The sequence below is a fragment of the Panulirus ornatus genome, chromosome 3, assembly GCF_036320965.1.
Source record: "Panulirus ornatus isolate Po-2019 chromosome 3, ASM3632096v1, whole genome shotgun sequence".
Taxonomy (NCBI): Eukaryota; Metazoa; Arthropoda; class Malacostraca; order Decapoda; family Palinuridae; genus Panulirus; species Panulirus ornatus.
The window spans coordinates 12,465,768-12,488,662 of NC_092226.1; the positions used below are offsets into that span (position 1 = coordinate 12,465,768).

General features: G+C 42.7%; 1 protein-coding gene across 1 annotated transcript in view; it reads left to right on the forward strand.

Moving 5' to 3' along the window:
* The first annotated feature begins 19 nt into the window (after positions 1-19).
* The window catches only part of LOC139760502 (peroxidase-like), a 35,106-nt gene continuing 12,230 nt past the window's right edge, over positions 20-22,895 (forward strand). The window contains exons 1-6 of the mRNA XM_071683792.1: positions 20-393; positions 14,006-14,143; positions 17,107-17,180; positions 19,417-19,489; positions 19,871-20,062; positions 20,263-20,462. Coding sequence (XP_071539893.1) covers positions 305-393; positions 14,006-14,143; positions 17,107-17,180; positions 19,417-19,489; positions 19,871-20,062; positions 20,263-20,462 — 766 coding nt within the window. The 5' untranslated portion in view covers positions 20-304. The remainder of the gene's footprint in view (positions 394-14,005; positions 14,144-17,106; positions 17,181-19,416; positions 19,490-19,870; positions 20,063-20,262; positions 20,463-22,895) is intronic.

The following is a 22,895-nucleotide window of genomic DNA, read 5'->3' on the forward strand; positions in this document are numbered from 1 at the left end:
CAACCATTCATGGGTCCAGCACACACACTCCAGGCCTGGCCGTGTCCCGTGTAACACCGGTCGACACAGGTCCTCACTCTTATAGTGATATACAAACACCTGACGATACGTACCCGCAAACTCTGTGTTGAGGACAGACTGCAGCAGGACAGTGAGGCAAACATAATGCCTCAGGAACCACTGCATTCTTAAAGAAACTGGGCACAGAGTTCAAGCAACGGCCTGACATCAGCTGACAGCAGCGCGGCGACGACCTTGCTGACACACTCATCAGCGTGGCGCAGGGAGTCCCTCGCGTCAGTTAATGTCGGCACACAACACAGACCTCAGACGAGGGTCACACTCTGGGGCCATCACCAACGCCATCATGGCCAGGTTCTCCACACTCACCTGGTAAGTCGATTATTTTCTCCGTTTCGCGGTTAGGTTCTCAAACATCACTGGGATATATATATATATATATACTCTGGGCGTGATCAGTCATGAAGTTATTGCCAATGCGTCTTAGCCTAAGAGTAAGAGGTGGAACGTATTCTCGGCGTATTTGATTAAACATATTCTTGGTGTTGTGGATCTAACGTATTGCTGACGTAACGGATCTAATGTATTCTTGGATCACGGGTCCAATCTATTTCTGGCGTAATGGATCTATCATATTCTTAGCATAATGGATGTAACGTACTCCTTGCGTAACAGAAGCAACATATCCTAGCACGAAGCGATGGAACCTACTCTTAAAGCAAAACGGGTCTGCCTTATTCTTGGTGTAACTGATGCAACGCATTCTTGCCATGACTGGTCTAACACTATCCTTGCTGTAACAAGTCTAACACAGTCTTGGACTTACATATCTAAGGCGTTCTTAAAATCCCTACGTATCTAATATTATTTAACACGAATGGAACCAGCACATTATGAAGTCGGAGATCTAGCAATTGTAAAGTAATCATTCTAACGGATTACAGAAGTAATAGATTTAGTGTATTCCTGGACTAATTATTCTAATACCTTCTCATCTCATGGATTTCTAGAGTAATGAGTTAGTCTTTCGTAACAAGCGGCTAATTATTTTTTTCCACAGCAAGACTTGCAGGCTTTTTTAGATCTGCTGTGGCTGCACTGGATTTCTCTCAGTTTTAGGATTAACCTATCCCAATCGACTTGTAATAATTCTTATGTTTTTCGTGTACTTGGGGGGAACACTGTGAAGATGTACCTGGTTATACGGCGAGAGGACAGTCACCTCAGTGAGGCTGTATCCTCGTCAGAGGACCAGGAATGCAGTCATGATGAGGAACTTCTCACTCCAGAGGAGTTCCTCATTACCCTGGTGCTGATTGTAGCACATTCATGAAGCAGCAGGAGCTTAGTAAAAGGGTCCTGGTTATATATATATACATATATATATCATACAAACCTCCAACAGCCAGGATCGAACCCGGGACCCCTGTGCAAGACGCGGGAATGCTAGCAGGTAGGCTATGGACCCATATCCTATCGGTTAGCATTCCCACCTCTTGCACAGGGGTCCCGGGTTCAATCCTGGCTGTTGGAGGTTTGTATGTTCTATGAAGGTGCGCGCTTCTGTGCACTATGTTCGTATATATATATATATATATATATATATATATATATATATATATTACAGTAGGTCACAATGGTGCGAGTGGTCTAGCATTTGCTGATCATCACGAGGAAATTGGAACGCGATAAGTTCCCAGGTGCACTTTCGTGTAATTACATCGTCAGGGGAAATACAAGAATGGTTTCCCCTGACCATTCCATGTACCTTAAATCAGCCCACAGTTATACATCACCCCCTGTATACCACAAAGCTCCAATTTGCTTCTTCCCCATGAAAACCTCACGCCATCCTACATGTTCAGACCTCGAACACTGTATCCCACCCCATCTTTCCACTTCCCTCCCGGTTCCCTCCTTCTCCTTATTCCCTCTGAATCCATCGAGTTTAAGTTCTTATTTATGCTCACCTCACTCATTCTCTCCATATATCCAAATCATTTCAGCACACCCTCTTCAGCTCTCTCATCCACACTCTTCTTACTACCACACTTCCACCTCATCCAATCATTGTTTGTTCCATCAACCCTCCTTATACCACGTATTGTCCTCAGACAGTTCATTACCAACGCATTCACCCTCTTCCGTACTTTTTCATCCAGGGTCCCACGCCTCATACCCATACAACACTGTCGGGAATTCTGTACCGTCAAACACGCCCTCACCGAGTGACGCATCTCTCCACACACTCTTGATTACTCCTCTAAATGGTAACTCCGCGAGCGGAGGCTCTCTCAGACGGGAAAAGAATACGGTTTTGTCAAGGTTCTTCCCACCCTTAAGGACCCTACCATGCCATGCTACCGCAAGAAGTACAGCCTTATAGCTGCATAAGCCCCATAAAAGGAGTCCTTGGGTTACACACACACACACACACACGTGGTGTAGCTGTTAGCGTTACTGACAGCGTCAAGAAAGTATGTCCTGTCGTACCTCAACTTACAAAGAAAAACAAAATCTTTCCCGTGAATCATCCTCTATACCTTTGTTATGAATGATGAACTGTGAGCTACTTGTACCCTCAAGATAGAAGACTGCGAGAAAGGGTGAGAATCCCCCCTCCAGGTGAATCAGAACAACAAGGACTCATGAATGATAAATCTCAGGACAGAGGCGACAGACAGACTGTTGGTTCACTGGGAGTGTGTGGTTGACGCGAGAGAGACTCGTTAGTCAAAGGGTCAGGGAGACTCTGGTCTCGGTAATAGATTCTGACTAGAGCAAATAGAATTGTGTACGGAACAGGGGCAGCAGCTGTTGCTTGACGCGGTGCCTATCAATATGACAGCAGCATTTGCAGGAAACAGACTGATAACAGAACAACTCATTATCTGGGGATGTTTCCCCTGATAATATTAACTTTTTAAGTTGTGCGAGTGATACATACGAATGACTCATAACACTAAGTGTACTGGGTCCTTGGTTTATTTAACCAATGGACTGCATATTGATTAGCAGTAGCTACGAGTGTGTTTCTGGAGGTGTGGGTACGAACCGCGTTCGTGTCTGTAAATACATGCGCTTTCCACCAGTTTTTTCCCAGGGGCTATGTAGATCATAACCTTTATTTTGGAGAACAAAATCAATAACCCTAATAAATCTGATGATCACAACCAGACTTACTGGCGCAACTCACGCCGAAATTCTAGATGTTATACTGAACGAATAATAGCAATAAAAAAAGAAAAGGTTATTTGTCTACACCAGACCAACACCTCGGCCTGAGAAAGTGTCATCACAGAGGTACATAAGTTTCACTCATAAAGAAAAACTTATGACTTTATAAGAGACTTACCTGTGTACTTTTGTTCCCTACACGCAAGGAAACATTTGATCCTGTCCGTGTTCGGAATTTTTTTCCCCTGTCTGTCTGACAGATGGATATTTGCAGTATCCTTTCAACGTCCTGGGTTGAGTCAAGGCCACGGGAGGTCTGCAGCTTGTTGGTGGAAATATTCCTGAAGTGTTCAGGTCATTCAGTGACATCCACTAAGACAACGTACTGGCTCTCTGCATCTATGATGATATTGACTATATGTTTCATTCATAGTAAGGAAAACGCCGGATTTTTTTTTTTTCTTTTTTAGCAAATCCTTGTTCCAATTACTTTTTCTTTTCTTTCGTGTTACGTTGGAGGCTGCAGTCAAGGACAAAAGTCCACACAGGGCCGAACCTTGAATGAAATATATAAAGGTTAAGGAAAGGAGAAAAAGAAAAAAAGAGAAGGGAAAGTATTTACAAAGTTTTGGAGTAAGTGAAGAACTGAAATGTATCAGGTCATAGTTATTGGGAAAGACATGAGACTGTACAGAATTCCAAAGCTTCGCGGTGTAGGGAAAGAAACGGATATCAAAAAGCTTGTAATGTTATCTTGTTGATTCGTCCTAGCACTCACCAGCATTAACATCTGTCAGTAAGACAGGAAAGCTTGTCCATACAAGTCAGAAGCTGACATGAGAATGATGGTGAAATTAAAGTCATTATGTAAAATATAGAAATTTCTAACAATGTTCTTATTTGTTGTAATAGTGATTTTAATAACAATGAAAATAATACCGACGACAATAATAGCTACAGCAACAACAATAACAATGATGAAAATAATATTCATTTCCGGAACCAGTGACCTATTTCTGATTTCTAAAGGCTCTGGAACCAGGAAATCAGATAGTCACGCGAGATCTCGAACACGCGTTTAGGTTAGGTTTAAGGTGTTAGTTAAGTTAGGCTGAGAAAAAAAAAAAAAGAAATAAGACGAACTCCTCAAAATGACCACAGACAAACATAAACAAACCCTTTGGTCGTTTCTAAGCTGTTTATGAGCGAGGAAAAGAACTTTGAATACTCTTATCGAATCATTTCCTAATTTCACTTTTTCAACAGCCCAGCCAATTTTCCTAAGCATTGTTTTTCAGCCCAAGAATCGTTGCATGAATGCATTATCTGGCCGCTTTTCTTGCCACACTTTAGGCTGTTGGTTTCCATAGTTCCTAGGTGGATGCCGGCTCTCTTCGAACAGCTAAGCTGTGGAATTTCCTTTTGTCTTTCCTTTTTCCCTTAAAGATTCAGGTCTACAAATGCCTACGGGACTGTGATCAATTTGTCTTTTTTTTCTCACGATATTGTTTTGCTACGAGACGGTCAACTCAAGATAACGCTGTCATCGGTTTGTAAGTATAGAGCAAAAGTAACGGATAAAACGACAAGCTGTCACACCGTGAATTCAACTCTTCCGTTCTTGAACCTATATGAATTGGTAACCAGATACCAGTTCCAGCGGCTCCTTGATAATGATGATAATGATGATGATTGGTATTAAGAATCATAATCAATGATAGCGATTCGTATTAGTATCACATAATTATGATAATAATTCGTGTTAAAATCATAAGTGTAATGCTAGCAATAATAGTTGTAACAATTATCTCAGTGATAACACCATGGCCAGAAATGTAACCATAATTTTTATTATTTTTCTGATGTTTGTGTGCACTGGCCGGCAAACGTAACGACTATTTTGGTAAGTAGCATGATTGTTGTATGTCCCTTGACATAACAAAGCGTAGTTTTTTTTTCAACACGAATCTATGTTTACTGCGAGTCTGAGAGTATAGAGTACAAGGGGAGTGAAAGACTTACTGCGTGCAAGTCGAGCGGTAAACTGGAGAAAGTGATACTGTGACTTGAACAGTCGAAGTCGAGAAAGCGAATAATGGACATGTCTATGTGGAGAGACCCAGTCTCTTGTTGCTATTAATGACGCACGTCCCTACACAGACGGAACAAAACACTCCTGACCGTCGTCTTTTATCTATTCTTTTCACCCCATTGTAAGTTTTCCACGATCTGAGAAGACTAGGTTGCGATGACATCTCTAAATGAGCTGCACCAATAACTAACTACTGATGGACGAAGTAGAACAGTTTAGCTTTGAGAGATAAGACCATAAAATTACACTTCTGGCAGAGGATGTAATTCAGTTTATTCCACACTTTGCTTGAGTAGATTTGTACAAGTCGTAGTAGCAGTAAAGGGGATCATTAGCTCGCAATACAATTCGGTACAAATTCTTTTACGCTATCTTCTTATCCCTTAGCCCCTCCTGCTGATAGTGAACAAACCAAATGTAAACTATGCCAACAAAGTAATGCTCACACCTTGAAGCATTACATCCTTGACTTTTAAAATCAGTGAGTTCAGAGATATACTTGCCAAACACTTACAAAATATGTGCAAACATTACATCTACAACAGTGTTCTACCTCGGATACTTGTAGAATATCATAAGTTTACTTATTGTAAGAATAGTTCTGTTCTTATCTAACTAGATTCGTAATCCGATCACTGTTGGTCAACTGCTGCAAACTTCACTTGCCATGTAATTTGCCAAATCATTCACTATGTTTCCCAAACCATGTAAACACTTTTCTCGCTGTGTAACTTGCAATGTATTTCCATCACTGAGGCCCACCAGTCCATGAACCTTTAGTGCACTCTGTATCCTCTTTTGCGTCACCACCCACAGACAGGCTGGGTAGGAGGGCAGTTGTGGCAAAAATCCGTCAGTTCTTTCTTCGTGTACTTTGCTTTTCCAATGTTTCAAGTATTGTTGACCTACCGTGATTCATTTATTCAGTAAGTAACAACCATATAATAGGTAAGAGACCCGCATGGGCTTGAGAGCGTGGTTATACAGATCTCACTAACGCAAAATGATCACCCTTGTTATTATAGCGGGTCTGAGAGCCTTCTAGGTGTATTTGCCAGGGAAAATAAGGCGCTGTAATTTACAAAGTTATGTCGATTTTCTGGCATTTTCTGGCTTTGTATTGTATATGAGATTTTTTGTTGATATTTCTGGTTGACTTACGTAAACAAAGGATGATCCAGAATAAAACGAAATATTTATAAATGTGTTTCATAATCTGAAAACATTGTCGATGTCGAGTTGACGTTTAGTGGTTCCCGTATTAGTTGTGGTGAAGTCCACCTTCTGTTTCAGAGAATGCTTCTCAAGGGTAAGTTTAAGTGCTACCATAGCCTCGAGGGGTTGACTGAAGACAGTCAGCCTCACAGGAAATAAGTTAAGAGTATTCCCGAGCAATGCTAACCTTCAAACTTGCCCTCAACTCCAGCCTTGACCTCACTTGAGTCACCACCACCTAGGATTGTGTGTAAAGAGAGCACTGCGGGCCAGTGCTCTCTCTCTCATCTAATCTTCATCCTCACCCTCAGCTTCACCGTCACCACACTGTATTATGTAAAAGGAGAGCAATCCAGGCCAGTGCTCACCCTCAGCCTCGACAAGTCGCCACACAGGTTTCGGTGAGCTTTGGCCAGGAATCAGATTAGGATCCTTTTTTTCAGATAAGGGTGAGCGAGCATTGGTTTAGATTGCTCTCTCAGGTAAGGGTGAGCATTAGCTTGGGATTGGTCTTTTTAGGAGAGCATTGACCCGATTTGCTCGATTTACGTAAATGTGTGGCGAATGTGAAGGTTAAATTACGTTCACTATTGCTATATATACATATTGCTATTGTCGGGTGCCTGTCCTGTGTAGCGACTGTCCTCTTGGGCGCTAATCGCACTTGGGCTCTGTGGCGATTCGAAGTAGGTTCGAATTCGGGAAGATCAGGTAATAACCCTCCAAAATCAACATGGAACCTTTAGAAATTTGCTGTCCATGGGAACCCGAGGTGGGTCCTTTTAAAAGTCCTTGTATGTATTCGTACGTAGTGTGTTAATTTACATGAAACATTTAGCAATTTAAAGATTATTGGGTCAATCTTTAAATTTTGGCTAAAAGTCTGGCTGTTTACGTTTTTTCTGTGTTATCTTTGTAATTGTATTTGCCACTTATAATTCGCATATCCTTGGCTGTGGTGTGATACACAGGAATGTCATTAATGTGAGAGTGATATGGTATAATGCATAAAAATGTTATTATAGTACCTTGTAAAGAATATGATCTCATCATTCGTAAGAACATGTCATTTTTTGGGCGTTATTCTTTTAGTTTAGAGAAACATTTATGCATCTAAATAAATATACTCGAAGTATATTCAAATTTTTCTTGGGGGGGGGCGTAGTAATAAACTGGAATTTTACAACTGTTACAATGAACTGTTGTCACTTGATGTGACTTCCTGTCTCCTTAGTGGAAAATTTCTTCAATCATAAACCTATATATCACAGGAACATGTACGCAAATGACATATAAATAGCCATATTCTGAGCGCTGCCCTTTGTTGTGACTGTCATCTAGGGTGTCAAGTTGCACTTGGCACCTGTTGGCTTTCCTGGGATTTGTCTGCTCGGCTATATTTCCATCCTTGTGATTTCTGGACTGACTCTGCATGGAGGCTGGCTTGCTACGTTGGCACTTGGATAAAAGACCAGCAGATGAATAGTTCCGTGTCGTTATCAGCTTTGGATATTGATTGATCTTGTTCTACAGTACTAGTGGAGTGTTCAGCGAGTATAATAACATGCGGAGCATGATTTGGAACATTAAAATGTCTTGTAATGAACGATTCTGAATAAGGGTATAGTAGTGAGGGTTATGTTATTAGGGAAAATGTGAATACAACAGGACAGGAAACTTCACCGATCATCCTTAGCAGTCGACATTTATTTCATTCAATACTCTAGTCGTAATACACCAGTTACACCAATGATTGAGCATTGCTCGTATCAGACAAGAACGTAAGGCTATAGATCCCTAACAGTAGACCAGTTTACAGGTGGCGTATTTCTCCTAACCGTTTTAGCATTAGGCTCCTATTTCTTTTTTTTTCATGAATATTACTGCCTCGCCATTGATTAAAGCCACATCCTTTTCTCAAAGTTCATAACCCATGCTGCTGTCGCTTCAAATCACGCTCCTCAGCTGTTGCTGTAGTCTCAAAACACATTAGCACCGCAGAACATAACCACTTAATATCACAGCTAATAACGATGCGGAGCTAAACTTGAATTTTACCGCTTGGGATTTGATTAACAGGAAAGAAAGATAAGTAGCAAGAGACGGTGCTATAGTTACGTAATACAACCAAGAGGGTCAAGTCAGAATTTTGAGGTTCGACGGAAAGGCAACAAGTAACACTTTTGGTTCAAGGTATCCAACGCTTACAAGTTTATAAACCTGAATTTTTGACATTTCGAAAAGTTTACAGTATGGTTGAAATGTGTTTTATGATATTTGCATGGTATTGCTCTTATTTGTATTTTATCTGTACTTGTTCATGGTTACTATGATGTATTATAATTCTTTTTAGAGAATTATTGATATCTTTCATCATTTGTGTTATGATTTTTCTTAGAATTATTGATATTTTTTTATAATTTGAGTTAGTGTGTAGCATCAACATGGAGAAGTTCATTGAAGGTAATCTCAAAACTGCGCTTAAAGATTGTCTTAGAAAAGTTCTTATAGAAGGCAGCGATTCAAGTAACTTTACTTGTAAAAGACTTTAGTCATATGTTTCTGATGTTTTTGTTTATCATCTTTCAAGGGCTTCACGTAAGACAACAGGTTTTCATAATTCCTCGCTGTAATCGAAGTTCAGTCGTGATGACTAAGGCAGTGGAAACTCCAAGTAAAGGAGGGGTATTGGCTAAGGCAAAATTTTCCAAAAACGGGAAAAAGAAAAAAGCAAAGTAAGGAAAATATATCGATACAGAATTTGGAACCCAGCTGGCGTTAGAGAACCGTTATTTGCAATGTTAGAAAATGAAATTGAGTATGGCAAGGCTGTTAACTAATTCTGCCGGGCTGCAGTCCAATATGAATGTAGACGATAATGGGTACAGAGGTGCAGAAGGTGTTCTTCATCAACAGCTGTCCACACAGCATTGTGCAACTTCGCTGCCCAGTGACAAAGGACACCCACACCTAAGTTTAGCACAGGTCACGTTTGATAATTCAACAGGCAAGCCACGCGTGAACATTTCAGATCCTGTTAAGCAAAACTTTAAGGGAAACTTTGATTGCATAAAACCTTGAGTTTGATGGCCAAGGCTAAAGTACAAGTTCATTGGAAACGTCACTCCGTATCGGTCATTTATAAAATCAGCGGTATGTTAAGTAGCAAGCTCACGATGACGAGTATCTATATGCCATTTGGAGTGGTACACAACAGGAAGGCTAAAGTACATAGTGAGGTGCTGTCTTCACACGAGACAAGAATTCAACGTTAGACACAGTGCAGTGTATTGACTTGCCATGTCTGATGGGCTGGATGACAGGCAATGATATACCACAAGCCTAGAACCAGCTGGATCCTTAAAAGTTAACTTTTAGTCCACATGGAGAGGAACTCTGCCATGAGAACCAAATTATGAGTAATCTATGGACCCTTAAAGAATACAAGTAATAATGTTGAGCTAAATCGGATCATTGTAAATGATACTGATAATGAAATTGATTGTCGGTTTATGTAACCGAAAATTTCAAGGTATTGTTTCAGGTAAGAGGCATTTCAGATAAAAACCGAAGCGGGATTAGGCAGGTGGAAAACAGCCGCGCAACAGCGAAAGCACTAGATACAGTATCGTGATACTGCGATCCCATTTAAAGACGATAATCCAGCTTTGCCAAACGACAGACAGCATTTAAGAGATTGCAAGTTTAGAGTGCAAGTACTCACGATACGAGAGGTTTTCTCAGGATCACTGGGAATCTGTATAAGACATGATCAAAAGAGAATATGCGTTTCCCGAGGACGGCTTAAGCACTAAAGACAAATGGGGTATGATCCATGCCGTATCATGGTGTAAATCACCCGCATACACCCAACAATATGCGTAATGTGTTTGTGCGGTAACGCTCAGCGATACGTTACTTTAAGGTCCTGATTCGACTCTTCCATCAACGGATTTGCTTGTTCAGTTCAGGTATGGTGTTCATGCTTTCATCGCAGTCATAGAATCTATATCATCAGTCATTATTATTTGTATTCCTATTAGAGACGGAGATTTCTTTTTTAAGGTTTGTTAAGTGTAGCGGAAAGCCCGCTATACCAAAGCTTTAATTCAGTCATTTACAGTGATATCTGTTGTAGAACAACCATAAGGTAACACATCCTTAAAGAAATTAGAAATGATGTACAACTTATGATTACAAAAACTAGTTATAAGAGATAGATCACTGTGTATTTGATTTAGGCAACCATTCGGCTAAAGGTACAGTTAAGATATTACAGATATTACAGAAATGGGAGGTCATAATAGTTACTTAACTAATCGTTAAAGAGATTAAGATAATCTGGATATTTCCACTCTTTGGATAGGCACATGGGTGAGGTACATCTAGAGAGACAGCGTGGAGGATATTGAGGGATGTTTACAAAGTAAATGGTGTAGTTATACATTATGCCCTTGGTTGCCCAGTAAGTGGTGAGTACTTATAGTAACACAGTAGTTGACATATCACATAGCATAACAGAAGACTGAGTGCATAGCTATGCACGTGTTAATGGATTGTTTTAGACGTTTACGGTGGTAGGTATAGGACTTTTCTTAACATCTGTCTCTACGAGCTGTGATTGGATGAAGTCGGTTGTGGTGACGAACCGCGGTCCTAGGTGGAGGGGCGTCGGAGTAGGGTGGGAGAGGGTTGGGGGTGGGTCTGCAGTTTATTGCCAAACTGCCGTGTAAGCTGCCCATGTTGGTTGAGAAGGTGGATAGGTTCACCAAGATGAGGGGCTCCTGGAGATGGTGTAAATAGGGCCTAGGTGATTCTACAAGCCCTTTTCTGCGCTCTTTCTCGCTGGTCCCCTTTGTTTATCTGTTAGGAGGACTTGGCTGAGGAGGTCAAAGTGAGCTTAGGTAGACTGAAGATGGTATAAACATTCCTGAACTCTGTTAGTAGGACGCCTAATCCTAAGTCTGTTGGTGAAAAGCCTTTTTTGTCGGCGAAGTTACATACGGTATGTGGAAGACTTGATATCAGTGCTGACGTAACTCTTCCAGTTTAAGCCGTCGCTTTCAGTGACGCCAAGAAGTTTGAAGTCTTGACATCCCGGTGGATGCCAGGGCCTAGGTGTGACGTCGGGGGGTGGGGGCAGTATATTCTCTGCTCGACTTGTATTGCGACAGCTTGCCAGTAGGGAAAACTTTGAGATTGTTTTGGAATTTATGGTGTGATAACTTTGCCTTTGCTATTAAATTAATGCGGAGGCTAGATCAGCGAGGGTAGCTGTCGACTGCTGGAGCTGTGTATGAACCAGTTTTTTTCACAGTGATTTTGCAGGAAGTTTGTAGGATAAGACTGGGAAGCCTGTATCACTGATTTATCAAGCTTGCGCAAAGCTGAAGAGATGCATTATACTTAGAGAATTTGGCACCAAAGTTTTATTCCAGTTGCATCATTTTCTAGATGTCAGTGGAATGAAATATGGGTCCATTGCATACTTAAGACTCTGTAACACAAAAGATAACGGTTACCCTACATTGCTATCTGGTAAGTCCTGCTAAACAGCAATGAAGACGAACACAGTGCCAGCCACGATTAGAATTTGATAGCTGCTACGTTACTTGTGCTGGTTGAATCCAGGATTAAAGGTTGTCTTCTGGACGTATAAAACTGCTGGCTTGAGGTGCATAGCATACATAAAGGCTGAATTTCCTACGCTTGTCGCCAATCGTCATGCGGTAATCCATGATCATTGAATCCCAGCCAGAGCATTTGAGGTGCGTCAACCTTATGCTCAAATCCAACTGATCGACACAGGAGGACAATAGACAGCGCGTTGGCCCGCAGGACCGATTTTTTTCCCCGCGACATGAAGGCAGTAACTGGCCGCAGGAGACACTGACGAAGTCAGAGATGAATACTAGTGACTTACAAGTGAAGAGCTGTGTTATGATTCATGTCATGACAGTAGAGGACAACCCGACTGGAAGGTTGTTTCAGTACTTGTTAAGTAGGCAGAGACTGAAGAAAACGGTTGCCATGATTCTGCGTATTCAAAGTAGTATTGGGCATCAGAACCAAGAAGTGCACCAGGTTCTCAAAGTCACAGTAAAAGAGTTACATTAAGCAGAGGAATCGATCATAGGGGTTCTGGAGGAGGATTCTGAAGAATAAGCTGCACAAAGAAAATGAGGCAGTAGATTAAATAGGATCAGCCTGTTCTTAGATTTAAACCCGATTAAAGCGTCAAACATCCAGTCATGCTTCCTTCTAATGGACATGTGACAGAGTTGATTATCAAAAACTTTGCAGAGGTTGGACGTCAAGGACATGAAGCAAGTTGAGTTCACTGAAGAAGCGCTTTTCGATCAAAAAGTAAGTACACGATACGAAAGATTGAGTCTACATTGTAGACCACGTCGTTCCAAATGAGCTAACATTTACAAATGCTGAAGAAGAATGCTTTGGATTATTTAATACGATAAGACGAATCATTGTCGAATCTTAGCTGTCATTTGAAAAAATTTTCTCATATATATATATATATATATATATATATATATATATATATATATATATATATATATATATATATATATATGTATATTATCCCTGGGGATAGGGGAGAAAGAATACTTCCCACGTATTCCCTGCGTGTCGTCGAAGGCGACTAAAAGGGGATGAGGGAGCGGGGGGCTGGAAATCCTCCCCTCTTCTTTTTTTGTTTTTTTTTAATTTTCCAAAAGAAGGAACAGAGAAGGGGGCCAGGTGAGGATATTCCCTCAGAGGCCCAGTCCTCTGTTTATATATATATATATATATATATATATATATATATATATATATATATATATATATATATATATATATATATATATATATATATATTCATTGGTGTGTACAAGAATAGGTTTTTGAATACATAGAGAAGCAAGGGCCAAGGTAAGATTTGTTTTGATTCTTGCCGTAGGAGCGAATATTATATTTTACTGTGCGCCGCTGCCCATCCCGTGGGCGGTGACGCAAAAAAGGATACAGAGTACACAGAAGGTACTGGGCCTCAGTGACTGAAATATATTATTGTGAGAAAAGTGTTCAAAAGAATTTAGACAACAATGAATAAATCATTCAGCAGTGTATAAGTTGAATGACGTTTACAACAGTCGAACAACAACGATTGGATTACGTATCGAGATATATAAGAAAGGAACTTTTTGTAATAAATTTCTATATTAAACTGTTCAAACTATAGGTTTAATTGCCTTATACTAGTGATGTTTAAGATATCTGATAGTGGTTTAGTAGCTCTATCGTTCTTTCGCTACCGATTCAGTAAGAACAAAAAAAATCGTTAACAAAATATTTGTTGCTTAAGCAATAAACTGAATATTTTTACAAGAATGATGAATATTTATGTCATCATCATTTTCGATTCGAATGGACGTGTCTCGTCAAGCAATTTCTTTTCCCAGTCCACGTGAGTGAGTTATAACAATGCCTCTGTTGCAGGGTTGTGTTGGCGTGTGTTGTGCGGGTACAGGGGGTGACCACGGGAGGGAACATGCAGTGTGCTCTCCTCCTGCCACGACCTCCCACCTCCTGCCTCTTCGTCCACACCTTCAACCCCCTCCTCCTCCTCCAGCCACCGTGAGTTCCTCTTCACCTCCCGCACAAACCTCCTCCAGGAATACTGGTCTCGTCTCTTCTGCTGGAGGCCACACTTCAAAATCCATATTTGACTTTTTTTTTTTCAGGTGTCAGTCAATCTAGTAGATCACGATCGATAGACTGCTTGACTACATGAAACTAGTATACCAATATTTTATATCCTTTTTATACCCTAATTTTCTTACATATACAGTATGTACATGCCGGAAGTTCTACCTCCATATTCTCAGCGTGTCGTAGAAAGCGACTAAGAAGGGCGGGGCGGGAAAAGGAGAAAGGGAGAGGGGGAGGGGGGAACCACCACCACCTCCCTTCCCGTATTTCAGTTTCTAAAAAAATGAACAGAAGAAGGAGCCAAGCGAGGAGTGCTCATCCTCCTCAACGACTGAGGCTGGGGGTGTCTTGAATGTGCGTGTGTGTGTGTGTGTGTGTGTGTGTGTGTGTGTGGATGTAACCAAGATGAGAGGAGAGATAGGTAGTATGTTGAGGATGTAACCTGCAAGGTGTGGCTCTGAGTGCAACAAACCTCAAGGATGAAGGGAAAGAATGGGGTCGAATGTCTTGCCGGTAAAGTGAAGGGTTGATGTAAGGGTAAAAGCTAAGGAAGGGGTAGCACCATTGCTGAAACGGGAGTTGCAGAAGTGTGTGAGAGAGTGTAGGAAAGTGAACTCCAGACCGATGTGGGTAAAATCAAAGGTGGATGGCGAGAGATGGGTGATGATTATTAGTGCCTTTGCACCGGACTGTGAGGGGAAAAAAATATGAGAAACAAGTTTATTGGGAGCAACTGCGTGAGTATGTTAGCAGTTTTGATGCAAGAGGCCGGGTAGCAGTGATGGGTGATTGAAATGTGAATGTGAGTGATGTACGAGTTAAGGGTATACTTGGGAGGCATGGAGTATTCAGTAAGGTGAATGGAAATGGTGAATATCTTGTTGAGTCGTGTGATAAAAAAAAAGGGGGAGGGGGGGGGGGGAGCTGGTGGTTAGTATAACCTTGCTTAAAAAGAGGTACATACAGAGAGCTGGTAAGAGGGTATTATTGTATTGCATTCTAACTGATATCCATGAAAAAGAGGAGACGTTAGATGTGAATATGCTGAGAGGGGCAGCTGGTGGGATTACTGATCATTGCCTAAGTGCAGGCGAGGGTGAAGATTTGTAGAGGTTTTCGGAAAAGAGGAAACGATAAATGCGAGAAGAGGGTGGAGAAAGTGAGCTTGGAAAAGAGACTTGTGCGAAGAGATACCATCAGAGATTGAGTAGAACGGCAAAGGTGAGAGTAAGCGAAGCTAAGAGAGTGACTGAGGAACAAGGGGTACTCCTGTCGCATCTGGGGTGGTTCTAGCTCTGCATCCTTGGTTGAGTCGAAAGCGATCCGACGCATAAACTCTCCCGGGCTAATCTCCAAACTTGACCCCCTTACCCTTTGCTGCAAAGTTGGTTCACTTTCCCTCTTCTATAGGTATTACTTTTGCTTCTGTTCCCGAGAGCTGTCTGCTTGTGTGCCCCCGCCACTAGCTAGACCACGCAGTACTCGGCAAGCTGCTGCGTCACATGATTATTGTGTGGCCATCGGCAACTCAAGGGTGGGCTGTTTTGATACCTGTTTCTTTCCCTACACGTCGAAGGCTTTGGAACTTTCTACCTTCTCATGTCTTCCCAATATCTATAACCTGGCACATTTCAAAAGACAATTCTTTCACTTCCTCCAAAATTCACATATATACTTTCCCTTGTCTTTTTATGTTTCATAATTCCCTATGTTCCAATTAAGGCCTGGCCTTGATGTGGACTTTTGTCCGTGACTGAAGCTACAACATATAAAAAAAGAAAAAATTAGAGAAGCGGTGCTGGCATGTGCAAGAGATGTCATTTGTATGCTGAAGTGGGAGGTAAACAGGTGAGAGAGGATAGTGATAGGTGGGATGTCTGACGTAAAGTTGGCAGTTAAAGAGAAAAGGGCGGTGTATGGGAGATATAGGGAAAGAGTGCAAATGACTGGAAGGTGTATAAGAGAAAGTGTAAGAAATACTTTGAGAGACAGAAAGATTTGTATGTGGTATTTACGGATCTGGAGATAACATATGATAAGATTGATAGAGATGCCTTGTGGAAAGTTTTATGAATATAGGTGTAAGAGGAAACCTACTAGAAGTAATGAAAAGTTTTTATCAAGAAATACGAGTAGGGAGAGAGTTAAGTGAGTGTTTCCAGATTAAGGTTGGTGTGTGGCAGGGGTGTGTGATTTCATCATAAATTGTCTGTAGATAGAGTGGTGAGTGAAGTAAATACAAGGGCTCTGGGGAGAGAGGCGAGCATGCAGTTTTTGGGGGGATGAGAAAGAGGGTGGGGGGAGCCTGGGAAGTGAGTCAGTTGTTTACTGATGACACAGCACTGGTGGCAGATACGAATGAGAAACTGCAACAGAAGTTATGTCTGAGTTTGGGAGAGTGTGTATGAAAGGAGGAAGCGGAGAGTAAATGTGAATACTAGCAAGATTGTTAGCTAGTAGTGCATGGGGATGAGTTAGCTGGCATGTGAGTTTGAATTTGGATGAAGTGAATTGTTTTAGATACCTGGGAATGTATGTGACAGCAAATGGAACTGTGGGTGTGGAGATGAGTCATAGTGCCAGTAAGGAGGCAAAGGTTTTGGGAGCAGTTGAGGAATGTATGGATTCGCCATTTCCTCGCTAACGCGGGAAATGGCGAATAGCATGAAAGATATATATATATATATATATATATATATATATATATATATATATATATACATCATCCTAAACCATATAGCTTAACCTGATATTTAATCTGGCAACTTCTAGTTGATGTTTACGCCCTTATAGAATTACTGGATGTAAATCGTCTCGGTAACTTGTGTAGGATTCGAACCTTAGGCTTGCTACACTGACTCGACTGACGGCTGCCCTTTCGCCGACAGGCCTTCAGTCAGCTGGAGTTGCATCACCTACAGCGACGTCGACAGAGCCTTCCTCGACGCCTCCACCAGGAGAGGTGAGCTTTTGTTTCCCTCCCATTACAGCCTCAACCAGGTCATGATGACAGGTCAAGTAGCAGTATCCAGGTCATGATGACAGGTCAAGTAGCAGTATCCAGGTCATGATGACAAGTCGTGGCAGTATCCAGGTCATGATGACAAGTCGTGGCAGTATCCAGGTCATGATGACAAGTCGTAGCAGTATCCAGGTCATGATGACAAGTCGTGGCAGTATCCAGGTCATGATGACAAGTCGTGGCAGTATCCAGGTCATGATGACAAGTCGTGGCAGTATCCAGGTCATGATGACAAGTCGTGGCAGTATCCAGGTCATGATGACAAGTCGTAGCAGTATCCAGGTCATGATGACAAGTCGTGGCAGTATCCAGGTCATGATGACAAGTCGTGGCAGTATCCAGGTCATGATGACAAGTCGTGGCAGTATCCAGGTCATGATGACAAGTCGTGGCAGTATCCAGGTCATGATGACAAGTCGTGGCAGTATCCAGGTCATGATGACAGGTCAAGTAGCAGTATCCAGGTCATGATGACAAGTCAAGTGGCAGTATCCAGGTCATGATGACAGGTCAAGTGGCAGTATCCAGGTCATGATGACAAGTCGTGGCAGTATCCAGGTCATGATGACAGGTCAAGTGGCAGTATCCAGGTCATGATAACAGGTCAAGTGGCAGTATCCAGGTCAGGACGAGTCTGGTATCGGTCTACCTCGGGTTCATTACGTTATTTGCCGGCCTCCAGGTCAGGTGTGGCAACAGGTCAGGTGTTAACGTCCCCCAGGTCATGATAGACTATGTATTGGCGTCACCTGGTCATGGCAGGTGAGATGTCGGCGTCCTTATGTTATATGGAGTGGGGGTTGCATTGCTCCCTGTGCGCTAATGAAACGTACATTTTGAAAGCAATTTTATACTGGCCTCTATATTGTAGGGGGCCGTGTGCAACAGGCCACTCAAACCTGCCCTAAATCCGGCCATGCTCGTCCACTACGCATTTACTTGATGCTGTTGGCCCAGCGTCATTCATTTGTCCCTAGAGTTGATACATGTGTTAGTTATGACCTGTGGAAATTACACGTACATGTTGAGCTCAGAAGGTCGGTCAGAAAATTCAGACAAAACAGTTACGTCATTCGGCTGGCAGCGCTGTAGCCGGCACTTAGTCTTTTTAACTCCCTAGATTGGTGCGTCGGTCGAGCCTGCCTTCTGTATGTGAAACTACCTTCACTCCTACGAGAGTGTGAGAAGTCTTCGTGTGTCCAAGTTTTTCCGATGGATCACTTATCTCACTACGGTGGATGTAAGGCTGTTGCGCCTCGTATTTACTGTATCTACTGGCGGCAATGGATGAGGACGACGAGGGAAAGACACAATAACCCGGGCTGCCTCAGAATCCTCGCTGCGTCAACAGCTGTTACCATCCTCGATAAGACTGGTTATGGGAATATTATACAGCGGGACTTTCGGATATTTAGGTCCTGCGATCGTTTGGTAAATAGCAGCAGTTTTGTATTATCGATTAGACCAGAGTAGAGCTTCCCCCGCAGAACTGTTAGGAGATCTTTAACACCTGCGGCAGGAGATAATGGGGAGACGAGACATTACATGCTAAACTCTTCGCCACCCAGACGCAGCCACCCCTTGACCTGCCTCGCTCTCTTCAGCGGCGGGTTCCTCCAACAGTAGACGTAGCGAGTTTACGAAACTAATCCAGACCCTCCGCATTTTAGTTATTTTAGCCATAATGACAAAGTTTAGCGCTGCTTGCCTTTTACCGAAGCTGAGGAGTAATATTTGATTTTTTATTCCATACAGAACTGCGTGATGTTAGCTTATAAACAGTCTAGGTTAAAAAGAAAAAGAGCAAATGAACTCTGTCATGGTTTATGCAGTACAAAGGTAAACTGTTAGTAATCATGAAGTGCTTATCTCACGAACGCGCATGAGAGGAACAGGTCCAATTGATTCAGGCAGCAAGCACTTGTATCATGACATTACTTTTTTGTTATCAGGTACAAGTTCGTTTTATCTTGTTTACAAGAGTTACGAAGCTATGTTATCTTGGTTGTATCCATGACAGATAGATGATCAAGTTGTCTTGGTTATAAGCATCAGATAACGAATTCGTTGTCATGAATAGTGTTATAAGCATCAGATAACGAATTCGTTATCATAGTGTACAGTGTGCTAGTGCATGACGTCAGACCTCCCCTAACCGTCCTGGTACCCCCTGTAGGAGACTGGCAACCTGAGGACGTCGCGTCCCTGGGGGAGGTGTTGCTGGACACCACCAGGATCCTGGCCCACAGGTGAGAGCTACAGGTCAGGTGCCAGATAAACCTGACACTGGCCCAGGTCAGAGCTACATACACCTGACACTGACCCATAGGTAAGTACCACTAGCTGACAAGTGTCAAGTACAGTTTGAGGTTAGTCTGTCAACATCAGTAGCCATTTCATTCATGAAATGGCTACTTTTATCTGTGTGTGCCCTTCAGCCTGAGCAAAACCTCGACCCTCACAGCGAGTAGACGTCTGACACGACATTCCTGCAGCGTCAGAAATGAGCTAGGCGTCTTTTGAGCATAATTTCCTGGGTAGATTTATTTTGTAGATCACCAGCTGGTTGACCTGTGGTGCGTGTGTGTGTGTGTGTGTGTTGGTAGTAGACCAGTGTCGTGGTGCGGCAGGTACGGCCTGAGTTACCTGGAGGTGTGGTCAGCGCTGCCCAAGATGAACGTCAGCCGGACGCTGGTGGGCCGCTATTGCCCGGACTTCGCCGTCCCGACGACCTGCGTGGCCTGCAGGTATCGCTCCCACGACGGCCGCTGCAACAACCTCCGCCTCCCGACCCTGGCCGCCACCAGGAGCGTCTTCGCCAGGTACCGTACTGGGTCCTCACCCCGTGCTGGGGCCAGCTGCTGGGCAGCTTGTTTCATGCTTCTGAAGATATTATATGTAAGTGAAGATAAAAGATATATGCAAGTGAAGATATAAGATGTATGCAAGTGAAGATATAAGATGTATATTAAGTGAAGATATAAGCTATATACAAGTCCTTTACCTGCCTTGTCTTCTGCAGGCTGGTCCCCCCAGCGTACAGTGACGGTGTGGGGGCCCCGCGGGACAGTGTGGTGCGGGGCGGCCGCCTCCCGTCGCCCCGAGTTGTCTCCAGTGTGGCTCACCGTGACCAGGCCTTCCAAGACCACACCGCCACCCTCTACCTGGTCGCCTGGGGCCAGTTCATGGATCACGACTTTACCCTCACTGCCACGCCCGTAGGTCAGGCTCTCAACCCCCATCCCCAAGTCAGCCACAACCTTAGGTCAGGCTCAAGCCCCCACCTCCCCTTAGGTCAAGGTCAGAAACCCCCCAAGGTCAGGTTCCCACTCCCTCTCCCTCTCAGGTCAGCCACGACCTTAGGTCAGTCTCAGACACCCTTCTCCTCCAAGGTCAGGCTCAAACACCCCTCCCCCCCTAGGTCAGGCCCTCACCCCGTCCCCCTCGCAGGTCAGGCACAACTCACTCAGCCACGACCGTAGGTAAAGCTCGAGTGTGGACGTGAGGTAAGTGGCTGGGCGCCAGGAACCAACACAGCCAGATGTCGCTTATGAAGTTTATGGCCCATGATTGTCACTGGAACTTTTGTTTTCCTGAACCCTGGCACTACCTTGTACTGCCCTCCTTTTGAAAGTCTCTGCGGTGAAGCCAAACTTGAGAAACATATTCTACTTCTGGCCTAACATACTATGTGAATAGATTCTGAGCATTACTTTATCCATAGACTTAAAATCGATTCATAATTTCTGCCAGCAGTCAGCTTGTCTTTATTATCATTCTCTTAAGGTGGAGTTTTTAGCAGCATCTAGATTTGATAGAGTATCGACTCCCAAAGTTCCTTCCACAGAGATTGTTGAAGCTTGTTTCGCATTAGTTGATGATCATATCAATTTTGTTTTGCTCTACCCCATCCTGATGACACTTACTGTGGTTAAAGAGTTTCGTCCATGTATCAGATCAACCTCGGAGACTTTCTAGCCCGCGCAAGGTGATGTAAATATCATTCTTCACTTTCCCTCGTGACCTTATCTTCACCCGTAAGCATCCTCGGGTATTATTTCAGTTCATTTTGTAAGTCATATACACAGACCAAGAACAGCAATGGTTCCAATGCTGATCCTTGTGGCACACCACTGGTGATCTCAGTCCACTTCGGTAAGGTCTTCTGACGTGCGTCCTGTGTTACCTTCCACTGAAGCCATTCTCTGTTCATAGAGAATGGCTCGTACTCCTGACTGAAGACCCAATTTCTTGAACAACCACGTATGTGAGGTATGGTGTCAAACGCTTTTTGTCAGTTCTGGAACACCATCCATCCATCCGTCTGTTTAAAATGGAGCTCACTCATACGATTCTAGAAGGCTTGTTAAGTATAACCTCCTTTCCGTGAATGTGTGTCGTTTCTCTGGTGATTTCCCCATTGTTTGTGCAATTATCTGATTGTTCTGTACGGGGAGGGAGTGCTGGCCTATCTTGTAAACACTATCATGCAACTTTTTAAACCGAGGTACTACGTTGACCACCTTAACCATCTCCTAACCTAGTTTTCCAGCGTGTGTCCACTGTCATACTGTGAAATTAACTCCTAACATTTTATCCCATGGTTTTCCAGTGTGTATCCACTGTCATACTGTGAAATTAATTCCTAACATTTTACCCATGGTTTTCCAGTGTATCCACTGTCATACTGTAAAATTAATTCCTAACATTTTATCCCATGGTTTTCAGCGTATCCACTGTCATACTGTGAAATCAATTCCTAACATTTTATCCCATGGTTTTCCAGTGTATCCACTGTCATACTGTGAAATCAATTCCTAACATTTTATCCCATGGTTTTCAGCCTATCCACTATCATACTGTGAAATCAATTCCTAACATTTTATCCCATGGTTTTCAGCGTATCCACTATCATACTGTGAAATTAATTCCTAACATCTTATCCTAATAGTTTCTTATATGGTATCGTGATGGCTTCTAGTGGTTCAGTTCTATTCGAAGATCTGCTCCCTCGCCTGCGTCATGAAGCTGGTATGTGAACTGAAAGGTCATTCCCCACTCTTCTCCTTTCCAAGTAGGGGAAATTTAAAGCCTCTGGCATTTCCCCCGTAACTTAGCTCTCTTAATTCTGGTATCATCATTGGTTGACCTCTTGTGTGTGTGTGTGTAACTGAGTATTTGTACCCAACAGGGAGGGAGTTTTTGAACTCGTGCGGCCCCCATCTCTGAATCGCTGTACCACCACACCATAACTTCATGAATTCATATGTTTTTTTTTTGTATTTTGTTTATTCGTTTCTTTGTTTTCTGAGACGGCAAGGTCAACTGATTGCCCTCATCAAGACCATGTCATTAACGTTATATATAAATACGATATAGAAGATCCATTATATTTCGGTGTGCTTACCTGTTGGTATTGTACGGGGATCTTCCCTTCCTATAAACTTCCTCTGTTAGCTTTTTGCTTCATGAAGTGCAGAAATCAAACCTGAGAATGCCTTCTTTAGTTTTGGCACAAATTACGATATGAACAGTTTGCTAAATATTTCCGTATCCACGTACGTGAATGTTTTCCTAATATTTGCCTGGAGACAGTTTGTCCCCAGGTAAGGTATATTGTCGACTATAAAGTCTCACTCGCACACACAGTCTTGT